This window comes from Danio rerio, chromosome 25 (genome assembly GCF_052040795.2).
Source record: "Danio rerio strain M-AB ecotype USA chromosome 25, GRCz13ab, whole genome shotgun sequence".
In the NCBI taxonomy this organism is placed as follows: Eukaryota; Metazoa; Chordata; class Actinopteri; order Cypriniformes; family Danionidae; genus Danio; species Danio rerio.
The window spans coordinates 8,404,663-8,432,397 of NC_141045.1; the positions used below are offsets into that span (position 1 = coordinate 8,404,663).

The following is a 27,735-nucleotide window of genomic DNA, read 5'->3' on the forward strand; positions in this document are numbered from 1 at the left end:
TTGACTGCTAGCATAATGATGTGGATGATGTACCTTAAGCTAGTCAGTCGAAAACTTTTCATTTGTCTTTCTGCAGTTAATGCACTTTTGAAAGTCAGATTGCTTGCGTTTTCGCTTGTACAAGACAACAGCTTGTTGCGTTTGTTGCAACAGGCATTGTCGCGATCCACTTGGGAAATAAATCAAATCAAATCCCTTTTATTGATGTGACAATAAAAGTGATCTGATTTGATTTAAAATACAACTCGTTTGTTTCTCTCCACCACTCCGCAAGCTTACGAGCTGTGTGAGTGGGAGTCTGTGTTGCGAGCTATGTGTGTAATTAGCGCGAGCCTCCACCGAGCGCACGTGCACAGCCGAGAACTGTGAAGGCTTTTATACTTGATGCGTGTTGTACTATTGGCCGAAAACGCAAGCATTTCTTGTGCGAGATTGCCAACTGTGCAGTTGAATATCGCAAATTAGAAAAGGTTGGTCAATTAACTAATGCTTATGTACGTAATGTTTATTCAGCAATAATTCTCCAGTACCGATAGCAGAACTGTTAACGTCAGAGCTTATCGATACTTCTGTCTTTTATAATTTAGCACTGGTACGATATTGTTCCGAGTTTTGGTAACCATCCCTAGTGTTGGTACTGTTTTGTCTGGGACTTTTTAAAATATGTTTAAAGATCTGATTCTAGACCGATCCACAATCTTTAAATTGCTTTAGTCAGTTAATAAATGTCAGTTACCTTTACCATGTTAAATGTGTTATAATGTGCAATATGTATGCAAGTTCTTTGCTTCTAGTTTTGGTCAGTGCAATATTTAAAGACTAATAATATTGCCAATATGTCCTAAATCTAACCTCAAATAAGACTTTGAGAGCTAATTGTTTATAAAACTACTAGTTCTCTATGGAATGCAAAAAAAACAAGATGCATTCAAATTTTCCCAGGTGTGTAGTAATCGTGAAAATCAGGGATTCAGTTTTTTCAGACACTTCAATGATCACATTTCTGAGAGACTGAATGGTTATCCAATTGAGTCCATCTATAGGGATGAATGTGAGAAAATAGGTAATTTTCAGCTGTGATGAGGGACTGGGGTTTCTGTTGGCTACTTTCTGTCCTCCATATTCTTATATTCCACATAGCTGACCGTCAGTATCGCACCATGATCACTAAGACTAATGAACCCCTGAACTGTGCTGCGAAATGGGTCTCAAAGGGGTTAAATCGCTGCCTTCTAATTTTGTGCTGACTCTTTGATCATTTTATAGACTTGACCTACAAAAATCCCTGTCCTGGTGAAAGAGCCTCAGAGGAAGCCTCCGTCTGAGATTATTGGGAGATTAAACCAGATTAGTGAGGAATGTTAGAAGAGGTTTCACGCTGTTAAATAATTCCTAACTCATATTCCACGTCCCTGTGGACACAGCATGTGTGAACTGCTATAAGACTGTTCATCCAGCAGATAGAGACATGGTAAAAGGGAACAAGAAAGCAAGGTTAGGCGATGCTACGAGTTATCCAAAGTAAATTTAAAAGTTAACAAGCTTTGTTGTTTAGAACAATCATGAAATGATTCCTTTTTTGTTTATATTCCTTGCAAATTTATTAGTGTTTATTTTATAGTCATTATTCGTCATCTCTCACTCCACAGGTCAGTCCAGGGCCAACATGATCCCTGTCAAACATCCCAGGCATCCTAAAGCATCCGATGACACCTTAACCTCTGACCCCGAGGTTTCTGAGCTCACGAATAAATCCACCCCTCCTCCACTTCCCAAAAAGTTAGTTCCACGTGCTCAAATAGACTCGTCTGCTGCAGGTAAAGAACTTGCCCCACGGCCCAAAGGAGAAGCCAGACCTGGTGGGACCAGTCTGAGCGTTGCCAATCCACTTTATGATCTCGAGTCCACTTGGGACACGGCCAGTCAGAGCTCCTCGCTAAGTTCAGAGGCACGGCATCATGATGAATCCGGAGACTCTTTGGAGCGTCCCGTAGGTGGACGAAGCCTGTCTTGTTTGACCAGTAGCACCTCCATGCAAGGATGTGACCGGCGGGGCTACCGCAGTACAGAGAGTCTGACAGCCCGCACACGAGGCCCTGGGAGACTCACTAAAGGACAGAAACAGATGCCATATAGAGGCATGGAGAGCTGGGAGGAAGTGGTCGGGAGGATCCGAGGCCTGCACACAGATACTCTTCGTAAGTTGGCAACCAGATGTGAAGATCGTTTCATGGCTGGACAAAAAGATCATCTTCGCTTCGGGACAGACAGCTGGTCTCACTTCCGATTGACTGCAGGAAAACCCTGCTGTGAGGCGGGAGATGCCGTGTACTACACTGCATCTTTCGCCAAAGAGCCTCTGATGAACTACGCTGTCAAGGTTAGAATTCTTACTTGTATTTATTGGTGCATGTCCAGGAAATTAATTCAGAAAGTTGAGGAATGGTCAATTGCGCAACTCAGAAACATTGATTCTTGCAAAAGTTGCAATTGGGGGATTCGTCTAATAGGGGTGTCCTGGAGGGCCAGTGTCCTGCAGATTTTAGCTGAAATTTGTCTCAACACACATGCAAGGATGTTACTAGAAAGCCTGATAAGAGCTTGATTGGCTAGCCTAGGTGTGGCTAATTGGGGTTGGAACTAAACTTTGCAGGACACCGGCCCTCCAGGACTTAGTTTGCCAGCCCTGATCTGACACTTGATTTCAATACAATCTCTTTTTAGCATGTTGCTAAGCTAACAGATTATTTCTTTAATATGCAAAACTAAATTATTGCACACATTGAGTTTGTCACAATGCATTATAACATTTTCCACAACGGATGCATTTGGTGGTTACTTCCCTAAAATAAGGGGTCTATCGTAGCAAGGCCAATCAATTTTGCTTCCTTTAATGAAACTCCACTTCTTTGGCAGGAGCACTTTTAGCTTAGCTTAGCAAAGATCATTAAATTAGATTAGATTATTAGCATCTCACTGAAAATTGACCTGAGTTTCAGTAATTTTCCTATTTAAGCTTGAGTTTGCTGTAGTAACATCATGTACTAAGACTGACCAAAAATTTTAAGGGTGCTTTCACACCTGTGAATCGATTCAGTTACTCCGAAACAGAGATTACAAATGTTACATTGTTGCTCTTTGCTCTTGGTGCGGTTCGCTTTCACAATGCAAAGTTTCTAATCGGACCAAAAGAGCTAAAACAAGTCACGTGCGAGTAAACTCTCCTTACATTGGTCAGAGTGTCAGGGTTTATTTTGCAGCATCCCGCTCAGCTGTCAGGAGAGGTGGTGGTTTGGTGGTGATTGACAGGGTGCGCGCACGTGACGTGTCTGAGGAGAGATGCGGTGGGGAGGGGTGAGAAGGGTGCGCGACGATGCCTATTTGAGGACTGGGAGGAAGACACGAGATTACCGGGAGATCATCACTCGTTTGCGGGCATCTGGAGACTCCCGAAACTTCCTGCTATACATAATTCTCTCTTCATATAGCCGTATGCCTATTACATATCCATAAAACACTGTGATATAACCGCGCTCGGATCGGATCGCTTTCTCACTGCAATCGAACTGCTCTAGGGTTCGTTTCAATAGAGCCGAGACCACCTCATTCAAGCGATCTCGGAGCAATTACTTTGGCGCGGAACAGAGCGCGATTGCCCTGTTCACATATGCCAAACGAACCGCGCTAACTGGGCAAACGAGACACGTTCCGAAACAAAAGTGTAGGTGTAAAAGCACCCTAAGATGGATATCAGCTGAATGGATTTAAAAATGGTAAAACTCCACTGTTTACCTCTAGGGTAGTTGTAAAATTAAGCTATTAAAAAAAACAGAGTGTTGCTTTAATGCTATTATTGCTATTAACTATTTTCAACATCTTATCACCTATATTTTCGGCCCCTGTCAAATATGATCAAGCTCTACTTGTATTCTATCAGTTTTGCACCCTTTGTGCTGGCAGCTTTTCTATGATACCTAAAAAAGCAGCCTTGGCAGATATTTCTGATGAATATTAATGTTCCTGTTTTGTCTGATCTCAGATCTGTCGAGGTGTGGTGAAGGAGACCCAGCAGCAGTTTTTCCACAGCCTAGCCGTTCGGCAGAGCATTGCTGTGCACTTCAACATCCAGCAGGACTGCGGGCACTTTCTGGCAGACGTTCCAGCACGCCTGCTTCCTTGGGAGCAAAAGGAGGATAAAGATGAGCGAGGCGGTACAGAAGGAGGAGAAGATGAAAAAGAGGATGCAGCAGGTCCAGGTGGGAAACTCTGCAGTTGTGTTGTAGTGATCACTCGTGAGGTGCCCTTCCAGACAGTGGCGGATTTCGTACGTGAAGGTGTGGAGCGGCACGCAAGAAACCCTGAGCTCTATGAACGGCAGGTGTGCCTGCTGCTCCTGCAGTTGTGTGCGGGATTGGAGCACATGAAACCCTACCACGTCACGCATTGCGATCTGCGCCTCGAGAACCTCCTCCTGGTACACTGTCAGCCTGGAAACCCTTGGAACCTGGAGCTCCTGGAACCGAACAACAACGCCGCATCCGGATCTTCCACCGCAGCAGCTTCTGCATGTCCTGCTCGCCTCATCATCAGCAACTTTTCTCAGGCCAAACTCAAGAACGTGGTACTGGAGCCTGCTTCGCTCCGAGACCATTCCCGTCTGGCACCCGAACTTCTCACTGCCACCCAGTACCGCAAGTGCGATGAATTCCAGACCGGCATACTAATCTATGAGATGCTACATCGTCCGAACCCATTTGAGGATAGTCCGGAGCTAAAGGAGAGGGAATACTGCAGCTCTGATTTGCCCCAGTTGCCACTACGATCCCTCTACTCCAACGGCCTTCAACAACTCGCCACATTGCTTCTCAACCCTAACCCTTCCGAACGCATCCAGATGGCGGATGCAAGGGCATGTTTGCAGTGTCTTTTATGGGGTCCACGAGAGGATCTGTTTAATTCGCTGAACCCTGGAGCCGGGACAGTCCAACGACACACTGTCCTGCAGAACTGGCTGGACCTGAAGCGAACACTTATGATGATCAAGTTTGCGGAGCGTTCTTTGGAATCGGGCTGCGGTGTGAGTTTGGAGGACTGGTTGTGCTGTCAGTATCTGGCTTTCTCCACCACTGAATCTCTCAGTAGAGTGATAAAGATCCTGCAGCAGCCGCAGGGTGTGCTTATATGATTTTATGTGCTTATATCACACTAATGACACTTGTGCGCTGTACAGAAGTGTGATTTTTATTCGAGGAACCTAATATTTTGACTTTGTTGGTGAATGTGTTTGCATTTGGTTTACTTGTGATTTGGACTGTGGTGATAGATTGATGCATTGCGAATTGAGAAATGATTCTGCATCAACTCTTGAGATTTTTACGAATTCATTGCGATTTCTCTCTTGAATTGACTCAGAGCTTAGTTTTATTAAAACGATGACGCTTGCAGCCATACTTGCATCCAATTTCTTAGACACACTACTTACTAAAATAATCATTCATAAAGTTAAGAAAGATTTGAGCGAATTACAAGAGTGATGAGCTGTGTTTACATTAAACTTGTGACATAAAATCCAAGGTACATTTGAACATTTATATGACTCGCCAAATGCACAAGCAGTCTCATTCGTGAGTGGTGAGTAATGGGAAAACTTATCCTACAGTGCTATCTGCATTGAAAAGCTAAAATACAGCGACGTCTATGTAAAAAAAAAAACCTAGACTTCAGCGCCATCTGTTGGTAAAAAGTAGCCTAGAGCGCCATCTGCCATTAAAAAAACTTGCCCACAGTACATCTACTTTTTAAAATAAAAGGCTACAGCAACATCTGCAGTTAAAAACTAACCTAGAGCGCTATTTATTATTGAAAACTCGCCTAGATCGCCATCTGCTGTTAAAATTTCCTAATGAAAACTTGTGTAGATCACCATCTGCTGTTGAAAACTAGCATAGATCGCCATGCGCTGTTATAAACTAGGCTACTGCGCCATCTGCTGTTAAGAACTAACAGAGCGACATTTGCTATTGAAAACTAGCGTAGATAGCCATCTGCTGTTAAAAAACTGGTCTAGAGTGCTATTTGCCGTTAAAACTAGCATAGATTGCCATCCGCTGTTATAAACTAGCCTACAGCATATCTACTTTTTTAAATACTAACTCACAGCTCCATCTGCTGTTAAAAACTAGCCTAGAGCGCCATTTGCTATTGAAAACTATCTTAGATTGCCATCTGCTGCTAAAAACTATCCTACAGTGCCATCTGTTGTTAAAAACTAGCCTACAGCGCCATTTGCTATTGAAAACTAGCGTGGAATACCATCTGCTGTTAAAAACTAGTCTAGAGTGCCATCTGCTGTTATAAACTAGCCCACAGCACATTTACTTTTAAATAATAGCTTACAGCACTACCTCTTGTTAAAAACTAGCCTAGAGCACCATCTGCTATTGAAAACTAGCGTAGATTGCCATCTGCTGTTAAAAACTAGCATATATCACCATCAGCTGTTATAAACTAGCCTACAGAGCATCTACTTTTTTAAATACTATCCTACAGCGCCATCTGCTGTTATAGACTAGCCTACAGAGCATCTACTTTTAAATACTAGCCCACAGCGCCATCTGCTGTTATAGACTAGCCTACAGAGCATCTACTTTTAAATACTAGCCCACAGCGCCATCTGCTGTTGTAGACTAGCCTACTGAGCATCTACTTTTAAATACTAGCCCACAGCGCCATCTGCTGTTATAGACTAGCCTACAGAGCATCTACTTTTAAATACTAGCCCACAGCGCCATCTGCTGTTATAGACTAGCCTACAGAGCATCTACTTTTAAATAATAGCCCACAGCGCCATCTGCTGTTATAGACTAAGCTCGCAATTGATTCCAGAGAGAATCGTGATGCATTCCGAACATCTAAGAAACGCTACACGAATCAGTTTATTGTCCCAGCCTGACTTGTGATACCATGCAGAGAGTCCGAACAAACCGTTTACAGGATGAAAAGTGACAAGGTGAAGTCATGTTTAACTCCACAGATAATGGCACATTTATAGAGCTGCTTTTATAAACAAAGTGAAACTGCATGATGCGTGTATGTGTGTGCGTGAGTATGTCGTGGGTTTATAATAGTTATGCTTTACGTTCTGCTGTAGGGACTTGTGTTTATCAGCAGGAAACCACTGATCCAACATTAGCGGCATCATGATTTATGATTCCAGTTACTCATGAAACGATTGACTGAGTATTACGTATCATCACATGTTGGAGGTTATGTTAGGACCCCCAAAACGAGAGTCACATTAGGTCACTGAATGAATGGATTCGAGTCTGTCATGCCTTACCTTATATGTGTCTGTGTGTGTATATAAATAGAGATATTGATTTATGGAAAGAGGCAAATACTTCATCTTCCGTCTGTCATTTCACGCAAATGTTTAGCAGATCCTGAAATATCATACCGATTAGTTCGAGAGAGTACAGATTGGATATTTTTCTACCACAACAAAAGCACTGTAAAGTTTACCAAAGACTCAACACTTTGAACCGCATATTTTTTACATAAGCGAAGAGATCATATAATATACCCTCCCTTATCAAGAAAGTGTCCTTATGTATCTTAAACGAATGCAGTTTGGATCTCCAGCAGCCTTCAAAGTTCACCAAACTCGTCCTAAATCAAACTGGAGTCACTCCAGATTCCGACCGTAGCATTCACACTTGCAGAAAACACTACGACTTGCTTTTTGAGACATATCAGGATGAACTTAACCCCGATTACCAACCGAATATCCCAATGCGCATGTGTGTGCAATCATTAAAAGCAAGTGTTAACATTTGTTACAGTATTTTAGATGTGTTTAACGCACTTGATATTCTCAGCATGCAGTTATTATCTTGCTGTTCGTGTTCGGCACATAATTAATGAGAAATGCCAGATCAAATCCTATTCGATTGTGTGTGTGTGAAGCTTTAGTTTGAAGCAGGGACGGCACATTCTTCAGCATCGTGTCTTTTGTTGTAGTATTATTTTGAGGTGTGAATGTTTGTGTTTCAGACTATGGCAATATAGAGATGGACTTCAGAGTGAAATGTGCCACTGCATCCCAGTTTGTTTACTACCGCATACTACACACACAGGTATGTACTAAAGGGGTGATGGGAGAGAATATACATGTCTGAATGCATTTGCTAAATTATTTTTTGTATTTATATGCCATGTCGAAGATTAGATGTACAGTTTTTCATTATTATAACTGTAAAACTGTTACAATCTGCCTTTTTTGTATGGAGGTAATGTTATGCCAAAACTATCTGAATTTGAATTGTGTTCATTTGAATTATTGACAATTGTGATAAAATAAATCTGAATTTTTATTTGACTTTAAAAATGTTTTTTTAATTTGAGTTTCATAACTTAAATATTGAACATCTGAAATTTTAGACAACGGAATTTTTCAAGGCTGAATTTTTTACAGACGCATTTGTAAACAAAATTTGTCTTCTGAGTTCATAGACTGCAGATATTGGGTTTGTACAGTTTCAAATCAGTTCAGAACATCAAATTCAATATCCTAAAATTCAAAACCAGAAATTCAGATCGTGAAATTCAAATTCAGCAAAAAGAAGGTCAGGGGTGATCAACAGGGAAGAGTAGACGACCACCGAAAAGTCAAACTAAGAGTGCTTTCACATCTGTAGTTCGCTTCATTTGGTCCGGACCAAGGGCAATAAATAATACATTGTAGCATTTTCTGCCGTCTGCCGAATACTTTGGTCCAAACCAGTTGAATTAAACCGAAATGCAGTCATCTGACAAAATCCACATCTCTCATTGGCCAGATGTTGTTGAACATGTTTCCTGAACTGCTCATCGATTGTTCAGAATTTACGCGCGGGAAAATGCCAATGGACTCCCTCAGGTAAACAAACCGGCAGACACAAAAAGTCGCTTTTTACTATGGAGGGTCGACTGCACTGACTGATTGTATCCCTGCTCATAGTTTACTATATAGCTTGCATACATCACTTTAGACAAACTATACGTTTTGAGAATGAAGCGCGGCTGGGGCTGGAAAACAATGTTTTAATGCAATAGGAGGCGTGAATTAATTTAGCTTAACTGCGACATGGTCATCCTGCGGAAATATTACCAACGATTCATCAGCTAATGATTTCCCTCTCTTTACTGGTAAAGCGCTGTCAACAAATATTTTTCCTCAATATCCCATAATGCACAGCGCATTGGACTACAGTAGCTGGATTAGTCCAAAAGGCACAGGTTGGGCACTTTTTGCGGTTTGGTCTGTTTTAGTTTAGATCATATTCTCACCACAGACAAACCGCTGCAGGGTTCGTTTGAAACAGTACCGAGATCACCTCTTCAAGCAGGTCTCGGTTTGCTTTTTTGGTCTGCTTTTGGTGCACACTTGAGTACGATTTCTGCATTCACACCTGCCCAAACGAACCGCATCAAGAGGGAAAACGAACTCCAGTTCAATTCAACCAAACTAAGTAAGGCAGGTGTGAAAGCACCCTAAGAATCACTCGCCTCTGCTTGATTAATAGTTATGGACGAATTATAGGGTGCGAATTACGAGGGTGGGGGGTTTGGTAGGGTCTGGAAATAGGTAAAAATAAAGGTTTTTATCTACATATAGCCTAATGTAAAATCAAACTCGTGTATATATTGAAGGCTGCTTTCGGTTTCAGGTCACATAGAACATACATTATGTTGAAAACTCGTTAAGTGGCTTTCCCTGTACTCTATTCACATCAATATAGACTTTTTAACACCTCTTATGTTGTTACCATTTGAAACAAAGTTTTAGGCACTTAACAAACAAGGTAAACGAGAAATCTCTGAGCGAGTCATTCATAGTGAGTCACGTAATTCATTTATAAATGAGCTGATTCGTGTGAATCTGAATGAAAAATTCAGTGGCAGAGAGATTTGGCGCCACCTATTGGACATTTTGGCTTCAATGTATTTTAGCCAAAAGTAATGTCATATCTTTAAATATATGGAAAAATTCAGCCTTGAAAAAATCTGTTGTCTTAAATTTCAAATATTCAACATTCAAGTTATGAAATTCAAATTGAGTAATTCAAACTTTTCAAGGCATATAAAAAATCTGATTTATTTATTACAATTGTCAATAATTTGAATTAACACAATTTAAATTCCGATTGTTTTGGCATATTATTAGCTCCATACTTTGTAGCATATTTATGGATAATAGTTACTTAATGGAATAGTTCACCCAAAAATTAAAGAATTTTACTTACTTTTTCACTTGTTTCATCTGTTAAACCAACGCAATCTCACAGCAATTCATACATTTTTGATTTAGTGGCTAATTCGTGTGAATTCGTACAATCTAATTCAGACAATTTAGTACCATTTGCTCATCACCCAATGACGGTTAGGGGTGGGGTTAGGTGCCACGCCTCTTTTTTAAAATCATACATTTTCGTACGACTGAACTCGTACGAATAAGCCACTAAACTGACAAAACGTAAAATACTTGCGTTTTCTCTTGAGATCAAGCTGGTTAATCAAAAAAGAAGATACTTTGAGAAGTGCTGTAGCTGCCACCTATTGTCCTCCATAGTATTTTTATAGTGTTTTAAAGAAGTTGATGGGTGCCAGCTACCAGCATTCTTCAAAATATCTTATTTTGTGTTTAAAAAAAAAAAGGTGTAAAACATCACGAGAGAGAATAAATAATATATTTTTTTTCAATTTGGGGTTGAACTTTCCCTGTAAATTTCAAGTAAATCACCCAGATATCTTTTTATGTAAACTAAGAGGCGAACTAAATCTAATCTCGCATATTTAATAGTATGCAAATTGGGATGCAGATGTTGTCGTGTTGTTTTTTTTTCTTTTAGGTATTAGGGTAAATTACAGAAAGGGATTTAATGATGATTGATAGTGTATGAGAACAGGTTCCTGTGAGGTCATTGGCTCAAGAAGCTGTCAATCACACAATAGGGCGGGACCATCGGTTAGAAATAGTTCCAGTTCCATCATTAGAGGCGTATGTGTGAGTGTGATGTTCGCAGGTCACACTTTAGCAATATGTTGTATTGAATTATATTTGTATATATTAATTTTTTGAGTGTAGTTTTACATCATTTTAGCTTTACGAGTCACCGGGTGAATTTGAGTGAGAATGAAAGTGTCAGCAGATGTCTGTAGTGTGTGTGTGTGTGTGTGTGTGTGTGTGTGTGTGTGTGTGTGTGTTGTCACTCATCCACCATCCGTCTTATCAGTTTCTTTCACTTCATTTCACTCAACTCATGTATTTACTGTTATTTACACATGTTTATTGCCAGTGATTTCACAGAACGGCTTTTTACCTACAACTGCATATCTCATGGTATTTAGCTCGACATTACTGAGTTAACTGCTCATAATAAATCTATGAATATGTTTTTAAACATGACTTGTCTGTGTGCTTTAAGAAAAAACACTGCTCTCTCATATTGGTTATTAATGCTTCTTAATAATGTGTTGCAGTAAAGAGCTACCTGAATTAACCTTAATTAAAATACGGTTTAGTTTGGATTCTAGGTATGTGGCTTAAATGTAATTAATTTACATTTTACATGGTAAACATGAAGATATTAATACTCTTCTTTAAAAGGAAAATGGCCTACTGTACCTAAATTAAATGCATGGATTTTATCTGACACACTTTAATCAAACTGGAGTCACTCCAGATTCTGATCGTAGCATTCACACTTGCAGAAAATATTAATTTATAATAATAATCATAATTATTAATAATCATAATTTTATTGAATAGCAAACTTTATATCTTCACATGTAGAATTATTGAAAGCAAGTGTTTATCAGAGACATTTTTTAAATAACAAATATATTTTTCTAAATGTCTTTAATTAAATTTACACAAACACATTATTTAAATATAATAGAAATACATTAATTTAAAAAAATAATTCCTTGGATATATTAAATTTAGTTTAAGGTAAGTAGTTGTAAACAATTGATTTGGGCTGAATTTAAACAAACAAATTAAGTTGAACAATACTAAATTGAATTTGATTGTTTAAATTCAGCCAATATAAAAAAATTTTAACAATTTTGCAGACATCATGTTTTCAGACATAACTGTTTTGTCTTTACGCAATTTTATTTATTTATTTTTTTTTAGTGAGTATGCAAGTTTTTTAATATTTAAAAGACAACAACGGTAGTCAGAAATATCTGGAAAAAGGCATGCAAATAATGGATTTGTCAGAAATTTGAGTCTATAGAATTTTAAAATTATTTTCACTTTTTATCATTCAGAATTAACTATTAGTAATGAATTAAATGTTTCACTATTCAGTAGTCCTGATAATTACAATATGATTTATTATTATAAAATATATATTGTGATTTTAAAAAGTTCAGTAGTATGGTAATATTTCTTAGTTTTGTGTGTTTAAATGATAGTAATTATTAATAGTATTTTTATTATTATTGGGCATCGCCTTGGTCAGTTGGCATTTCTGTGTGAGTTTGCATGATCTGCCTGTGTTCGCGTGGGTTTCTTCCGGGTGCTCTGGTTTCCCCCACAATCCATAGACATGCGCTATAGGGGAATTGGGTAAGCTGAATTGTCCGTAGTGGATGAGTGTGAATGAGAGTGTATGTTTCCCAGTACTGGGTTGCAGCTGGAAGGGCATCCACTGCGTAAAACATATTCTGGATAAGTTGGCGGTTCATTCCGCTGTAGCACCCCTGATTAATAAAGGGACTAAGCTGAAAAGAAAATTAATTTATTATTATTATTATTATTTAAAAAATAAATACACCAATAGGATCTATTTCCTCTGTTAATTTTGCCTGTTTTAAAGGTCACATGAAGAAGTGCTTTGAAATATGGATTTTTATTTGATGTTTGACGTAATCTGGAGAGGCTGGGACAGAGAGTAGCCCAGGTGCATTGCTAGGTATAAAGCTCTACTGGGGCGTATATATATATATATATATATATATATATATATATATATATATATATATATATATATATATGACGAGTTAAGATGCAAAAACCTCTCAAAGCCATTTGATAATTTCTTCTGAAATTAGCATTTTTCACGAACTCCTGTGTTGAAAAAAAAAATAATAATAATATATATATATATATATATATATATATATATATATATATATATATATATATATATATATATATATATATATATATTTTTTTTTTTTTTTTTTTAAATAAAAGTATTGTTATTATACAATTATTATTCTAAATGAATAACAGAAATAATCCTAAATTTAACTGGAAAACAGTATAAAAACACAGCTGGAGTGATATGCTAAGATCATTTAAGATGTATTTTTATTTTTAAAAAAAAGATTTGCATTATTTTACAATTTTTTGCAGATCTTTTTTTAGATTTGCATTATTCTAAAAATTTTAGAGAATTGCTTTATTTTACTTTTTTTAGATTTGCGTTATTTTTTAGTTTTTTGCTTTTTTGAGATTTGCATTCTACAATTATTTTTTGAGATTTGTATAATTTTACAATTTTATTAGAGATTTGCATTATTCTACTTTTTTGCTATTTGCGTCATTTTTTTTATTTTTTGCGATTTTTTTTATTATTTTTTTTGTAGATTTGCATTATTTTACAATTTTTTGCTCAATACTCTTTGTCTGCAAAACCTATTTTATGTTGCAAGTATATATGGCCCTAAATTGACGACTCCATAATTAACAGATCAATATATATATATTGATTTGATGCATTTTTATAGCCGTGGATGTTTTCATCACTAACATAACATAAGGATTGTGAATTTAAACAGTGCACAAGGGTTAATGTAAAAAAAAACATTAGAATAGACCGTTAAAAGATATCGTAAACTACAAATATTTTTTGAGTCAACAACCATCTTCATATTTTTAAAAAATCTTTGACCTTTTATCTGCCACAAGAGGGCGCCACAACACAGCTTATACAACATTATAGCCCAACACCACCATATGCTGCTCATAAAGCTCGTATAATCTCTGATAGCACCCGCTGTGTCGTTTCCTCACATCTCAGCATTTTTTCAGAGTAAACAAACCCTTCGCCCTCAGATCAATAACAATAACGCAGCGAGACTCTTCACACATCTGAAAACGAATGACATTAACAGTAATAACACCCATTACAGTCCTGTAGAGACATGATCGGGTCTCTCGAGGAGTTTAAACCTCTTCAATCTCTTTAGCATCTTACATTTCTCTGAGAAATGGAAAGGGACGTGCTGATCATCTTGTGCGTGTGTGTGTTTGTTCCGGTGTATGAACAGATTACAGTGTGAGTCAGTGTGTGTAAAGCCGTTGTTGATTCTCCTCAGGACATGATGCTTGTGTTATTATACACACGTGAATGTGAGTAGTACATGACACTCTGCAAACGAGGAATAACACAAGTATAGCCTACACACATCCCTCAGCTCACACACACCACCAATACCTGCAGGTAAGAACATTTTGTTTACTGTAATTAGTAGTATGAAGCTATTTGTTTGCAGGATATAAACTGTAAATTGATTTAGTTTCGTCCTTTATATTAGTTAATTACATAATAATAATTAAATCTTTAAAGTATACCAATACCAGAATATTATTTTATTATAAATACTAAATTAGATAATAATGTACAAAAAACAACAACAACATAACATTATATTGTCATGTTTAATACAGGAACCAATTTACTTCAATGCAGTGTCGTAATAATATCTTGGTATTATGATGTATGGCAAAACATTAAATGTATTTTTAGTTTATTATCCATATTATATACAAATAAAATATTATTATTAATATTATTGTCAATGAGGTGTCAGGCCCGTAGCCAGCCTAATAAAATGAGTGGTTCTTTTTTTTTCTCATAAAGTAGACCTTTTTGCAGTTATTTTCCTCATTTTCTATTAAATTATAAGATTCAAGTGCTGCATGTTATAACATTTTAAGCACTCATTCATTGCTACATAGGGTCTCTGTGCTTACCATACTACCTTATGTTTATGAAAATTTGTATAGATTTTAAATAATGTAATTAGATTATAATTTTAAATAAACATTTTTGAACAAAGAAATTTGAAAAATAATACTAATATATTCTTAAATTTGTCTTAAAGTCTTCTGTCTAGAGAGAAATAAAGACATAAAACTACGATAAAAAATGTAAACTTTTAGGAGAACTATCCCTTTAAATATTTATAAACTTTCATTTCAAAAGGCCTCTAAAAGCTGGGACTGACGGATTATGAATAATGACAGGAAATTTGCTCACAACAGGTGATTTCAACTTGGATATGCAGGCCGGTAGCCAGTCTGGTGCACGGGGTGGTTGTTTTTTCTCAAAAAGTGCACCTTTTTGCAGTTATTTACGCCTCAGTTTCCATTTAACTATGAGATTTAAATAGTGCATTTTAGTGTCATTTTAAGCAGTACTTTTTTCTTTTTTTTTGCTGGATTAGCTAGTCAGGATAACCACACCTTTTGATGTACTAAAATATGTCCTAAAAATTTGCAGTAAAGAAAAATTAAAACAAGACTAATTTTTAAAATACAAATTTATTACATCATATATCATTAGGAGAAAGGCAATCTGTTAAAGTTTTAAAGTAAAAAAAAACTGTAGCCTACTGTCATTTATTAGACTAAAAACAAACTGGCCAGCACATTCAACTGTCCTCAGTCACAATTTTTCCATTTCAATAAAAAATTATAATTAAAACATAATGATGATGATAATAATAATAAAACAATAATAATGAATTCTTCAGAATTTTTCTAGCCTCTTTGGTTAAAAAAGTATCAAAAGTCCTGGATATATATCAACAATAGCCAAAATATATTCAAATGAATTTAACATGGTCTGCTTCTGGTGCTTCACACCTTTTTATTGCTCATTTTTATTTCAGGAAGAAGATCCAAGATTTAGAATAAAGTTACCTGTAAAATGTTTTCTCTGTTTATAAATAATACAGAAGTTAAAGAAGACTTCTCTACATCAGATTACAGTCACACCGAAGCAACAGCTGACAGAGGATTCCGTTTGGTCCTAAAGCCTTTTTGGATATATTATTTTCATTATTTATTATGGCATAGCAGTCACAATAGGACAAATGAGCTCATGTATGGGACAAATTCTTGACCTTTGTCATTGAGGGGTGACAAAGCCTGGTTCGGCCTGAAAAGTTAGAACATGTTTTATGCTTATAGTTAACATGTTTAGTAGAATTTTGGCTGTAAAAGCGCACCCACAGGTGTTTCAGGCGCCGGTCAGATTTTCTCCAGGTCATAATTTATTTTGTTTATATTAATGATGTCTAAAAAATGATTAGACCTGCACAGTTTCATCTAGAATTTATCCCAGATCACCTTTTAAAGTGGTTTAAACGATCAGATTTAAATCCGGTCTGAATAAAACAAATGAAGTGACCGAACAGCCTCAAACACAGACGTGATGAGATTAGCAACTTTTGCTGTGAAGTGACATCTGACGGCTCTTTTTGACTCACAGCTTTACTCAGTATGGATGTCGCATCAAAGATTCAAAAGTTACCACTCAGGTACACTGAAAACCCTAAAAAGTAGACTGAACCAAATTAATTGAGTAAACTCATTGCCTCAATTTAATTGAGTAATGGAGTTTCCCAAAACTTGCATACTTAAGTTTATTTAACTTGCCGGTTTTGTAGACTATAATTAAATTGTTCAGTTCACCAAACTTAGTACTTTATATATATATATATATATATATATATATATATATATATATATATGTGTGTGTGTGTGTGTGTGTGTGTGTGTGTGTGTGTGTGTAAATGTCTGTATGTAATAATATACTGTGAAAAAAATGTTTAAATAAATTTTAAACAATAAATAAGTGGCCTTTTATTCACACTATGATGAATAATTATACCCAAAGCCATTTTTTTCTGATTTAAAAACCTTGAAACTTAAAAGTTGCACATATTAGAATTTTACAGTCAAGTTTGTGAACATTACTTATGATTACTTAATTACTTAGGATTAATTATGATTTTGAGCTCACTAAACTTGAAATCTTTAGTTTATACATTGTATGGTACAGTTTTTATGGCAGAGTTAAATTAAGTTAAATTAACTCATATTTTTTAAGTAATAGGACCAAAATGCTAAATTTTAAGTTGTGTTCAGTCAACTTTACTTAATTGGTTAAGTAAAGACAACATTAGGGTTTACAGTGTAGTGGGTTCTGTCACGTGACTCTCATCACATTATTGTGGCTTTGAGGCTCCATGGGATTCAAAATACTGGCCAGAGTTATTTAAGATTGCACTTTATTACAATATATTAAATATAAATATATTAATTCTACAATACATTTATTATATAATTTTAAATTACTTAAAATAATTAAAAGGACAAATTCTGGACCTTTTGGTCGTGGGGAACAACCCAAACCCCCCCTGGCTACGAGCATGAATACTGAGGATTCCTTACCTAAGCAACTACTTAAAGTCTTCTTCTATCGGTTATTTTCACAATTTAGGATGGTATACTGTCAAATATTGGACAAATGAGCTCATATGGGCTAAATTCTGGACTTTGTCAGTAGGGATGGTGTGTCTTCCGAACCCCCCACAGGTTACTGGCCCCGGTTGTGTGTTATTAATGTACACAGTGTGTTACAAAAATGAAATGAATATCATTTCTAGTATTGCATGTTTTATTAAAGATATACAAATGGGATTAAAAATAAATTATTTGTATGCTTTTATTACAATTACACATTGTAATAATGGATTTTATAAATGATAAAACTAAAGCAAATTATGAATATTGATCATTTCATGCTAGTTTTTACTACAACAAAGTGAATATTGTTTTATATTGACTATTGTTGCGTAGAAAACATTACATTTTTTAATTGTAAATATGATTATGTCAACTGAAATACTTTAATAATTATTTAATAAAGTAAAAAGTTTTCAGTACATCGATGTACCATTTTAGCATAAAATGAAGTCATAATTCGAGGTGTGGAACACATTAATGTATACTCAAAACTAACTTTTAATTTTATTTGTGTAATATTTTATAGTTAAAATATGAGTGTGTGTGTGTGTTCACGGCATGTGTCATCTACAGTGTTATTAAATAACAGAACATTAATTATTTTTGCCTAAATGGTGTGTGCATGTCAGCAGAATGTGTAGCCTGGATGAGGTTCCGTTTAACTTTGCTCTGGGGATACAGATGGGTCAAAGAGAGCCGCTTACACCTCCTGAACTGAACATCCCAGACTGCGCTCAAATACTGCGCGATACAAAGGTCAGGATCCAATGATATGTGTGTTTGCTTATATTTATTATATACAGTTAAAGAAATTTTTAGCCCGAAAGTTTTATTCTTCTTCCAATGTTTCCCAAGTGATGTTTAACACAGCGAGGACGTTTTCACAGTATTCCCTATGATATTTTTTTCTTCTGAATAAAGTTTTATTTATTTTAATTTGCTTAAAATAAAAGCTTTTTTTTTTATTTTTTTAAGACAAATTCTAAGGTCAATATTATTAGCCCCCTTAAAAAATGTTGATAGGCTACAGAACAAAGCACTGTTATACAATGACTTTCCTAACAACCCTATCTTGCCTAATTAACCTTAATAAGTCTTTAAATGTCACTTTTAGCTGAATACTAGTATCTTGCAAAATAATTGTTTAAATAATGTACTATCATCATGGCAAAGACAAAAGAAATAAGATATTATAAATTAATTGCTAAAGCTATTGTGTTTAAAAACGTGTTTAAAGTATCTGTTCATTAACAACACTTGGGAAATATTGTTAAAAGAATTTAAATTTCACAAGAGAACAAGTAACACTCACTCAACTGTACGTTTGATGTGTTTAAATCTTATATATATACACACACCGATGTTCACATGTTGTCCTGTATTTGGCAGTATTCCTTCTCTCTGGAGAAGCGGATCATGGCTGCATGGGAAGAGCAGCAGCGGAAGAACAGGAAGTTCAAAAAGATCCCGCAGAGTGTGTGTCCCACCTGCCCACCGCACTGGCTAATGTTCAGCAGCCCGCAGCAGAACCGCATGTGGTGCCTCGGAAATGCAGAATTATGGGAACTGAGCCCACGCCCCCGCAGCTTAAGCCTGAGTGCTGCTGACTCACGTAAGCTCCGCCCACTGCGGGCGGTCCAGTTCCTCATCGCTGACACGGACTGTGAGAGCGGCTACGGTGAAGACAACGACAGCTCGTCTAGTGAGGATGAAGCTGTTTGGAGCAAAGAAAGACCCAAGAGTTCTGGTTCTCAGTGTCCTCGAGTTTCAGTCCATCACACTCAGCGAGGCTCCACCCCTCGTCCCACCCCTTCTGTCAATCTCCCAAAGCCACGCCCAAGCTCTGCCTCCTCTGTAAAGGACATACGGAAGCCGGTCCCTCCTGCCCTCAGCCAGACGCCGCAGGGCAGTCCTCACAGCTCCAGAGCACCACGCCGAAAACCTGCTATCGTGAGAACCAGCGGCCGACGGAGCTTACACACTCTCCTTCAACCCAGACCCTCATCTGCAGGACCACTGCCCTCCTGCAGGCGCCAGAAACCTTCATCGCATGTAACACAGTCACTGTGGATCAGGTTGTCCAGTCCTGTTCCTGGAGGGCCATTAAACCCTACTATAAAGCTTCTATAACCAGAAACTATAGGAACTATACTCTCAATCTAGACCAGGGCTGCCCAAACTTGGTCCTAGGGGGCCAGTGTCCTACAGAGTTTAGCTCCAACCCCAAACAGACACAACTGAACTTGCTAATCAGCCTCTCATTATCATACTAGACGTTTCCAGAAAGATCTGTTGACATAGGTTGGAGCTAAACCCTACAGGACACCGGCCCTCTGGAATGGAGTTTGGCACCTCTGTTTTAGACCCAGTTACTTTAACCAGGACCTATAGGAACTATACTCTCATTCTAGACCCATCTGCTACAACCAGGAACTACACTCTGATTCTAGACCCAGCTACTATAACTTGGAACTATAGGAACTACACTCTCATTCTAGATCCAGTTACTATAATTAGGAACTATAGGAACTATACTCTCATTTTAGACCCAGCTACTGCAACTTGGAACTATAGGAACTACACTCTCATTCTAGACCCAGCTACTTTAATCAGGAACTATAGAAACTACACTCTAATTCTAGACCCAGTTACTATAATCACGAACTAATAAGAAACTATACTCTCATACTAGACCCAGCTACTATAATCAGGAACTATAGGAGCTATACTCTCATTTTAGACCCAGCTACTATAATTAGAAACTATAGGAACTATATTCTCATTTTAGACCCAGCTACTATAACTTGGAACTATAGGAACTACACTCTCATTCTAGACCCAGCTACTATAATTAGGAACTATAGGAACTATACTCTCATTTTAGACCCAGCTACTATAACTTGGAACTATAGGAACTACACTCTCATTCTAGACCCAGCTACTATAATTAGGAACTATACTCTCATTCTAGACACAGCTACTATAATCAGGAACTATAGGAACTATACTCTCATTTTAGACCCAGCTACTATAACTTGGAACTATAGGAACTACACTCTCATTCTAGACCCAGCTACTATAATTAGGAACTATACTCTCATTCTAGACACAGCTACTATAATCAGGAACTATAGGAACTATACTCTCATTTTAGACCCAGCCACTGTAACTTGGAACTATAAGAAACTACACTCTCATTCTAGACCCAGTTACTATAATTAGAATCTATAGGAACTATATTCTCATTCTAGACCCAGCTACTATAATCAGGAACTATAGGAACTATACTCTCATTTTAGACCCAGCTACTATAATTAGAAACTATAGGAACTATATTCTCATTCTAGACCCAGCGACTATAACCAGGAACTATACGCTCATTTTAGACCCAGCTACTATTATCAGGAAATATACTGTCATTCTAGACCCAGCTACTATAATTACAAACATTAGGAACTATATTCTCATTCTAGACCCAGCTACTATATTCAGGAACTAATTAGAAACTAAATTCTCATTCTAGACCCATCAGCTACTATATTCAGGAACTAATTAGAAACTAAATTCTCATTCTAGTCCCATCTACTATAACTAGGGACTATACTCTCCTTCAGGTGTAAAAAACAAGGAACTTTGCTGTCGTAACATGGCTGCAGTTGTTTACAACCAGCTTCAATATACTTGTCATGAATTATCTAGGACAGATAGTGGTCCTGGGGGGTCAATATTCTTCAGAATTTGTCTACAACCCTCTCCAATGGACTTGACTAGAACAGTGGGTCAACCTAATAAGTAGTTGATAACACTACACATTTTGCATGTGTCCTCAATCAAACACACCTGTAGGACCCTCCAGGCTAAAGTTTGACACCCTTGCTGCAGGTCTGAGGGACTTGATTTTCTTGTTCAGTTATGTTTCATTTAGAGAGGAGCTAAACAGTTCAGTATGTGCCCCTCAAGGTGCAGGTTTGGACACTTACATCCTTTAAAAAATCTGATTTTAAGGATTAGTGTTAAGTTTAATTTGTTATTTCAGGTTGGGCGTCCGCGGACGTCTGCAGGACTACAGGATGCTCCAGCAGATCTACTGTGTGCTTTGAGTCAGGAAGAAAGGGATCTTCTTGAAGGCGTTATAAAACACGGCTACACCCTGCACACTGCTATACTAGCTCTGCAGAAGACAGGACCCAAGAGCCCTGATCAGGTAACACACACAACATACACACATATGTAATTAAATACACACATACCTATCTCTCACTTTTTCCTCAATTCATCCAGATTTTGAGTTATTTGATGTCATGTGACCGTCTGTGTCGACTGGGTTATGAGAAGACTCAAGTGGAAGAAGCTTTGGAGATGTTCCAGAACTGCGAGAGCAAAGTAAGACCTGCAAAAGACACTTATTAATTAACACTCAACTCAGAAAATAGCAAACAAATCAGCTTTTAACGCTCCAAACAGTCAGCCAATTGACATCAAGCTCAAAAAATAGCAAACAAATCAGCTTTTAGCACTCCAAACATTAGCTTATTACCACTTAAGTAAAAAAAAATCAACCACAAATCACCCTTTAGCGCTTTAAACAATCAGCCAATTGACATCCAGCACAAAAAATAGCCCACAAATCAACTATTAGCACCCCAAACACTCAGCCAATTGACATCCAGCACAAAAAATAGCCCACAAATCAACTATTAGCACCCCAAACACTCAGCCAATTGACATCCAGCACAAAAAATAGCCCACAAATCAACTATTAGCACCCCAAACACTCAGCCAATTGACATCCAGCACAAAAAATAGCCCACAAATCAACTATTAGCACCCCAAACACTCAGCCAATTGACATCTAGCACAAAAACTTAGCAGACAAATCAGCTTTTAAAGCTCCAAACATTCAACCAACTGACATCCAGCATTAAAAATTGCAGACAAATTAGCTTTTAGCTCTCCAAACACTCAACCAATTGACATCCAGCATAAAAAATAGCCCACAAATCAGATTTTAGAGCTTCAAACACTCCACCAATTGACATCCAGCATGAAAACTAACCCATGAATCAGCTTTTAATACTCCAAACACTCAGCCAATTGACATCAAGCATTACAAATAGCCAACAAATCAGCTTTTAGCTCTCCAAACATTCAACCAATTGACATCCAGCATAAAAACAGCCATCAAATCAGATTTTTAGAGCTTTAAACACTCAGTTTCAATTGGCATCCAGCACAAACACATAGCAGACAAACCAGCTTTTAAAGCTCCAAACATACAACCAATTCACATCCAGCACAAAAAATAGCCCACAAATCAGCTTTTAGCACTCCAAACACTACACCAATTGACATCCAGCACAAAAATAGCAAACAAATCAGCTTTTAACGCTCCAAAGACTCAGCCAATTGACATCCAGCACAAAATAGCAAACAAATCAGCTTTTAACGCTGCAAACAATCAGCCAATTGACATCCAGCACAAAAAATAGCCCACAAGTCAGCTATCAGCACCCCAAACACTCAGCTAATTGACATTTAGCACAAAAACATAGCAGACAAATCAGCTTTTAAAGCTCCAAACACTCAACCAACTGATATCCAGCATTAAAAACTGCTGACAAATCAGCTTTAAGCTCTCCAAACACTCAACCAATTGACATCCAGCATAAAAAACTGCTGACAAATAAGTTTTTAACACTCCAAACACTCAACCAATTGAAATCAAGAATGAAAACTAACCCACGAATCAGATTTTAATACTCCAAACACTCAACTAATTGACATCAAGCATGAAAAATGGCCCACAATTCAGCTTTTAGCGCTCCAAACACTCAACCAGTTGACATCCAGCTCAAAAATTAGCTCACAAGACAGAGTTTAGAGCTTCAAACACTCAGCCAATTAACACCCAGCACAAACATAGCAAACAAATTAGCTTTTATCACTCCAAACACTCACAAACCAATTAACATCTAGCACAGAAATTGCCCACAAATAAGCTTTTAGCATTTCAAACACTTTCAATTTGCATCAAATAAAATAAAAAAGAATTTAAAAATCTCAAATTAAGCATCTATCACTTCAAACACTCAAACAATCACTATCTAGTGCACAAACACTCATCAAATCAGATTTTAACTCCAATCGGCATCCAGTAAAAAAAAACATCTCTCAGATTAGCATTTAGCTCTCAAAAACACTCAACTAATCATCAAACAATGCATCAACTAATCATCAAAGTTCCATTTAACAGCCCAAACACTCATAGAATCAGCATGTAACACTCTAAACATTCAACTAATTCAGTTCATAAAGCACACATCCAATCAGCATGATGTTTTTGTGTCTCTCTCAGGCTTCTGAGTTCCTGTTCCTGCTGTCTCAGTTCTGTGAGATGGGTTTCCAGCAGAGCACCATTAAAGAAGTTCTACTGGTTCACGAGAACCATAAAGAGAAAGCCCTGGAGGAGCTTATGACACGCAGCGGCTGAGGACACTAGAGACGATCCTCGCTTATGTGAACAAATGAATGGCTTCAGCATGAATGAGGAATTGAAGAAATCCTTAGCATCATGAATGAACCCTCAGCTACTCTATATGAGAATGTGAATCAGTCTTCATCTCCTTTAATGAATTAATAAATCCCTATATTCAGCTTTATAAATTATGTATGAGGCCTTTTGAATCCTTCGCAGTTTTAATACTTCAGTTTTTCCTTGAAGAAGTCGTGTTTGGTGATTGATATATATTATATTGATGATCTGTAGATCTGACTGCGTACTGACAAAGATTAATCATCTAGGTGATGAGGGGAATGGTGACGAAGATTCATCAGCTAGCAAAAAAAAAAAGAAAAGATTAACACATTTTGAAAAGAGCTGGGCATGAATGACTTCAAACAAGAAGTCTATAAATCAGGGGTGCCCAAATTTGTTCTTATAAATGGCCAAAGACTAAGGGCCTACTCACACTATGCCATCTGTACCGTGCCCAGGCCCGTTTCCCGGATCGTTTGAGAAGTGTGAGTGCACTGAATCGGGCTCAAGCACGGTTAACTTGGCCGGCTCTGGCCCTGTTGGAAGAGGTGTGCCTGAACGCAGTTCACTTGGGCTTTGGCGCAGTACGCTTGTGTGTGAGTGCAAAACGCGCCAAAGCCCGAAACTGAAAGCGAGAGGTGACTTTTAAGGGGCTGTTTCATATGGATTTATTAGTCATTCTTACTGTTCAGTGAAGGCAAACTGCTGTAGTTTATTAAAGACGAGAACTCCTCACAGCAAGACAGCTGCGCGGCTTAAGCAGACCTCCTCATTCCTGCAGCACGAGAGCTTTATAATTGTTTATGAGCGCCAAAAGTGGCGGATCTGTTCAGCGAAATATCTGACTGCATGTCACTGCATCCCTAAGGACTGTTTGGCGAAATATTTGACTGCATGTCACTGCATATCAAACCGACTGAAACGATATAACTAGAGAAATCTCCACTGTGCTGCAGAGTGAGAGAGCGCTTCTCACTGAACAGCGCAGCAGCGATGACGTAAGCATGCCGAGGCCCATTTGTGGTGTGAGTGCGGGCCGTCGGGGGAGACGGGAGGGGGGACAAACGTGCTTTGGCCCGGTTCGAGGCAACTGTACCTAGTGTGAGTACGGCCTAAATCTGATTGAGGGCTGTGGGCCGAAGTTTAATATGAGAAACTATACTACATTAAAGTCGACAGGGGTAATTTCCTATTTCGTTTATTAATATTTCAAAAAAAATAATAAAACGTAACTTTAATGGCATAACATTACATTTTATGAGGAACATATTCGAATAAAAACAAGCAATTCCAATTAGACAAAGAGCTTAGAATGACCAAGAGGCGACACTTAATAAAACGTTCCATTAGAACAGCAGCGCCCAGCAACAGCCCTGCGATTCCGCCATTTTGGAGTGAAAGCGATCGGCCGTCTATTGGATATTATTGCTTTCACGATGGCAAGCAGCTGCTTTGTTTTATATTTGTTTATTAAAAAAGCACATTAAAGCTGAGATAGAACATGAAAGACGACACTACAACACTTCCTATCACAATCATCAGCACTTTTAATAGTTTATTTTACAGACTTCTAATTTGCTGTTGCTCTGTTGGAATTTTCATTTCAAAATGGCCGCCTTGGTTTCCAAAATGGTTTCCCAAATCGCACCAGAGTGTTGCCTCTTGGTGATTCTATGCTCTTTGATTTAAAGCACAATAGAGTTCAATGCTGAACACACTAGTCAAGCTGCACATCCTTTCACATTGTCTTGTGCATTGTCATCTCTCCAATGAGTGACAGTGTGTACATTTAACCCTCTCAGGCTCTAATTAAGTTTTAGAAACAGAAAAAATCTAATATTTGGGGAAATTATCATATGGGGTAGTACAATAGAATACAGACTTTTTTTTTTTAGAGAGACCTTCACATGCAAGGCGTACTTTATTTACAACTTTTCAAACAATGTAACAAATTGCTTTTCAGTGGCAGAACAACAACAAAAACAATATGGGATCCAAATCCAATATCTCAAATCCTCATTGAGTAGGTCATGTTTCCAAGTCACTTTGTCATGTAGGTAGGTAGGTTACTTTATTTATACCCGAAGGTAGATTTGATTTGCAGTCAAGAGCCCTCATCTCACAACAGTGCCACACAAAGCAACTCACAGTAACAACAACAAATGCACATTAAGACATAAAACGTAAACATAAAAAAAAATAAAATAATAATCACTTTAAGTACTCCAAGAAACAGTTTTTGTCTTTTGTAAATAGTTGTTTTGTCTTTTGTAACTGTTTGTTGCTAATGGACAACCAAGTCCTGCAGTGGTACTTCTAAAAGTAACTAGTAAACTAACTAGTAAAAAAAACTCATAAAATATGTATATGGAGTAATAAGGTAGTTAATTTTTACTCTTCCAAATCAGCAACGCCTGCCTTGAGAGGGTTAAAAAAATCTGAACATTTAATACAAACCAAGGGCGTAGAATTGGCATGGACGGAGGGGACTTGTCCCCACCAATATCCACCAATTACTGAAACGTCCATACCAATAATCAAATCGACTTCATAAAAAAAAAGTTATGTTCCGTCAACCTTTAGTAACCTTCACGAGCAAAAAGCCAAGTCCGCTACGAGTTCACTGTGATACTATTAACAAAGGCTGAGCAATTAATCGAAATTCACTTTCGATTTTGGTCTTTATGATTATGAGAAACTATTATCAGGATAAAACACTTAAATTGCTCTAAATGTCCCCCGATTCATACCTCCCTAAAGCCTGACTGCAGTAAAATCATGTAAATTGACATGTGCATTATGGGACGTGATTGTTATTTGTATTATTAAGTGTTTATTTTAAATTATAGGCTTTATTTATATTTTTAAAAGCGCGAAACAGAATTTGTGCTGTTCAATGCAACTAACGATGAATGTCTCCACCAATGTCTAGAGCAAATCTACGCCCTTGATTCAAACATTTAACTTAAGTTTGCTTTTTTGTAGCTCAGCAATACCAAACAAACCAAAATTACATTAAATTAGAAATGGCAAACTCTATTAAAGGCATTCTCCAAGTCCTACCCATCATTTTCCCTATAGGATGGCGGGCCAAATCAAAGGTTTCCATGAGTCAACTTTGGCCTGTGGGTTTTAGTTTGGGCATCTCTGCTACAGATGGTCCGATCTATCATTTATTAAGCAGGAATAGTTTCGTTTCACAACTGTATTTCTGATGTTTAGAATTTAATAAAGAATTTCTCATAAGAGTTGTCCAACAGTATCTAAATTCACCCTGTTTCACTGGATTTTTCTGAAGCACTATAGACCATTTTGAGGGATGTAAACGATAACAATGGTCCTAACCTATTTCCTGTTTTACATTTTTTAAGTTGTATAGCTTCTGAGAATCCGAAAAGGTCCACATATTGATAAATAATGTTATAAGAGCTGTTTTAATGTTAAGATATGATTGAATAGTCTCTTGTTACATGCGACAAGCTGCAATTGCTGATGGTCCAATGACTTCACCACATTGAAATGGTCTATTGGTATGTAGCTCCGTAAAATTCACCTTTTTAAATGTCAACATTTAAACAAGTTTTAGGAAGAATTATCGCTGTTTGTC

The 27,735-nt window shown here is 37.4% G+C and overlaps 2 protein-coding genes across 5 annotated transcripts in view; both read left to right on the forward strand.

The window, feature by feature from the left end:
* peak1 (pseudopodium-enriched atypical kinase 1) overlaps positions 1–11,441 on the forward strand; it is a 71,147-nt gene extending 59,706 nt beyond the window's left edge. The window contains exons 4-5 of the mRNA XM_087311351.1: positions 1,650–2,380; positions 4,040–11,441. Coding sequence (XP_087167477.1) covers positions 1,650–2,380; positions 4,040–5,185 — 1,877 coding nt within the window. The 3' untranslated portion in view covers positions 5,186–11,441. The remainder of the gene's footprint in view (positions 1–1,649; positions 2,381–4,039) is intronic.
* ubap1la (ubiquitin associated protein 1-like a) lies at positions 4,150–24,256 on the forward strand. Of its 4 annotated transcripts, none has more exons than XM_087311571.1 (7): positions 8,036–8,135; positions 14,374–14,498; positions 18,223–18,349; positions 18,983–19,645; positions 21,630–21,797; positions 21,875–21,976; positions 23,949–24,256. In XM_087311571.1, exons 3-7 carry the CDS (start codon positions 18,227–18,229, stop codon positions 24,081–24,083), a joined length of 1,191 nt encoding a protein of 396 aa, XP_087167697.1. In that variant the 5' UTR covers positions 8,036–8,135; positions 14,374–14,498; positions 18,223–18,226; the 3' UTR covers positions 24,084–24,256. The 4 variants fall into 4 exon arrangements, 3 of the variants coding, with proteins under 3 accessions (XP_087167699.1, XP_087167697.1, XP_087167698.1); XM_087311572.1 differs by having other exon boundaries at positions 18,226–18,349; XM_087311573.1 differs by lacking the exon at positions 14,374–14,498 and having other exon boundaries at positions 4,150–8,135; positions 18,226–18,349.
* The last annotated feature ends 3,479 nt before the right edge of the window (positions 24,257–27,735 follow it).

Bases quoted from the DNA above. Each gene is read 5' to 3' on its own strand.
- ubap1la (XM_087311573.1), top strand. From the start codon at position 18,227: ATGTGTAGCCTGGATGAGGTTCCGTTTAACTTTGCTCTGGGGATACAG. The intron at 19,646-21,629 runs GTAACACAGTCA...TTGTTATTTCAG, and splicing joins GCCAGAAACCTTCATCGCAT to GTTGGGCGTCCGCGGACGTC. The intron at 21,977-23,948 runs GTAAGACCTGCA...TGTCTCTCTCAG, and splicing joins TCCAGAACTGCGAGAGCAAA to GCTTCTGAGTTCCTGTTCCT.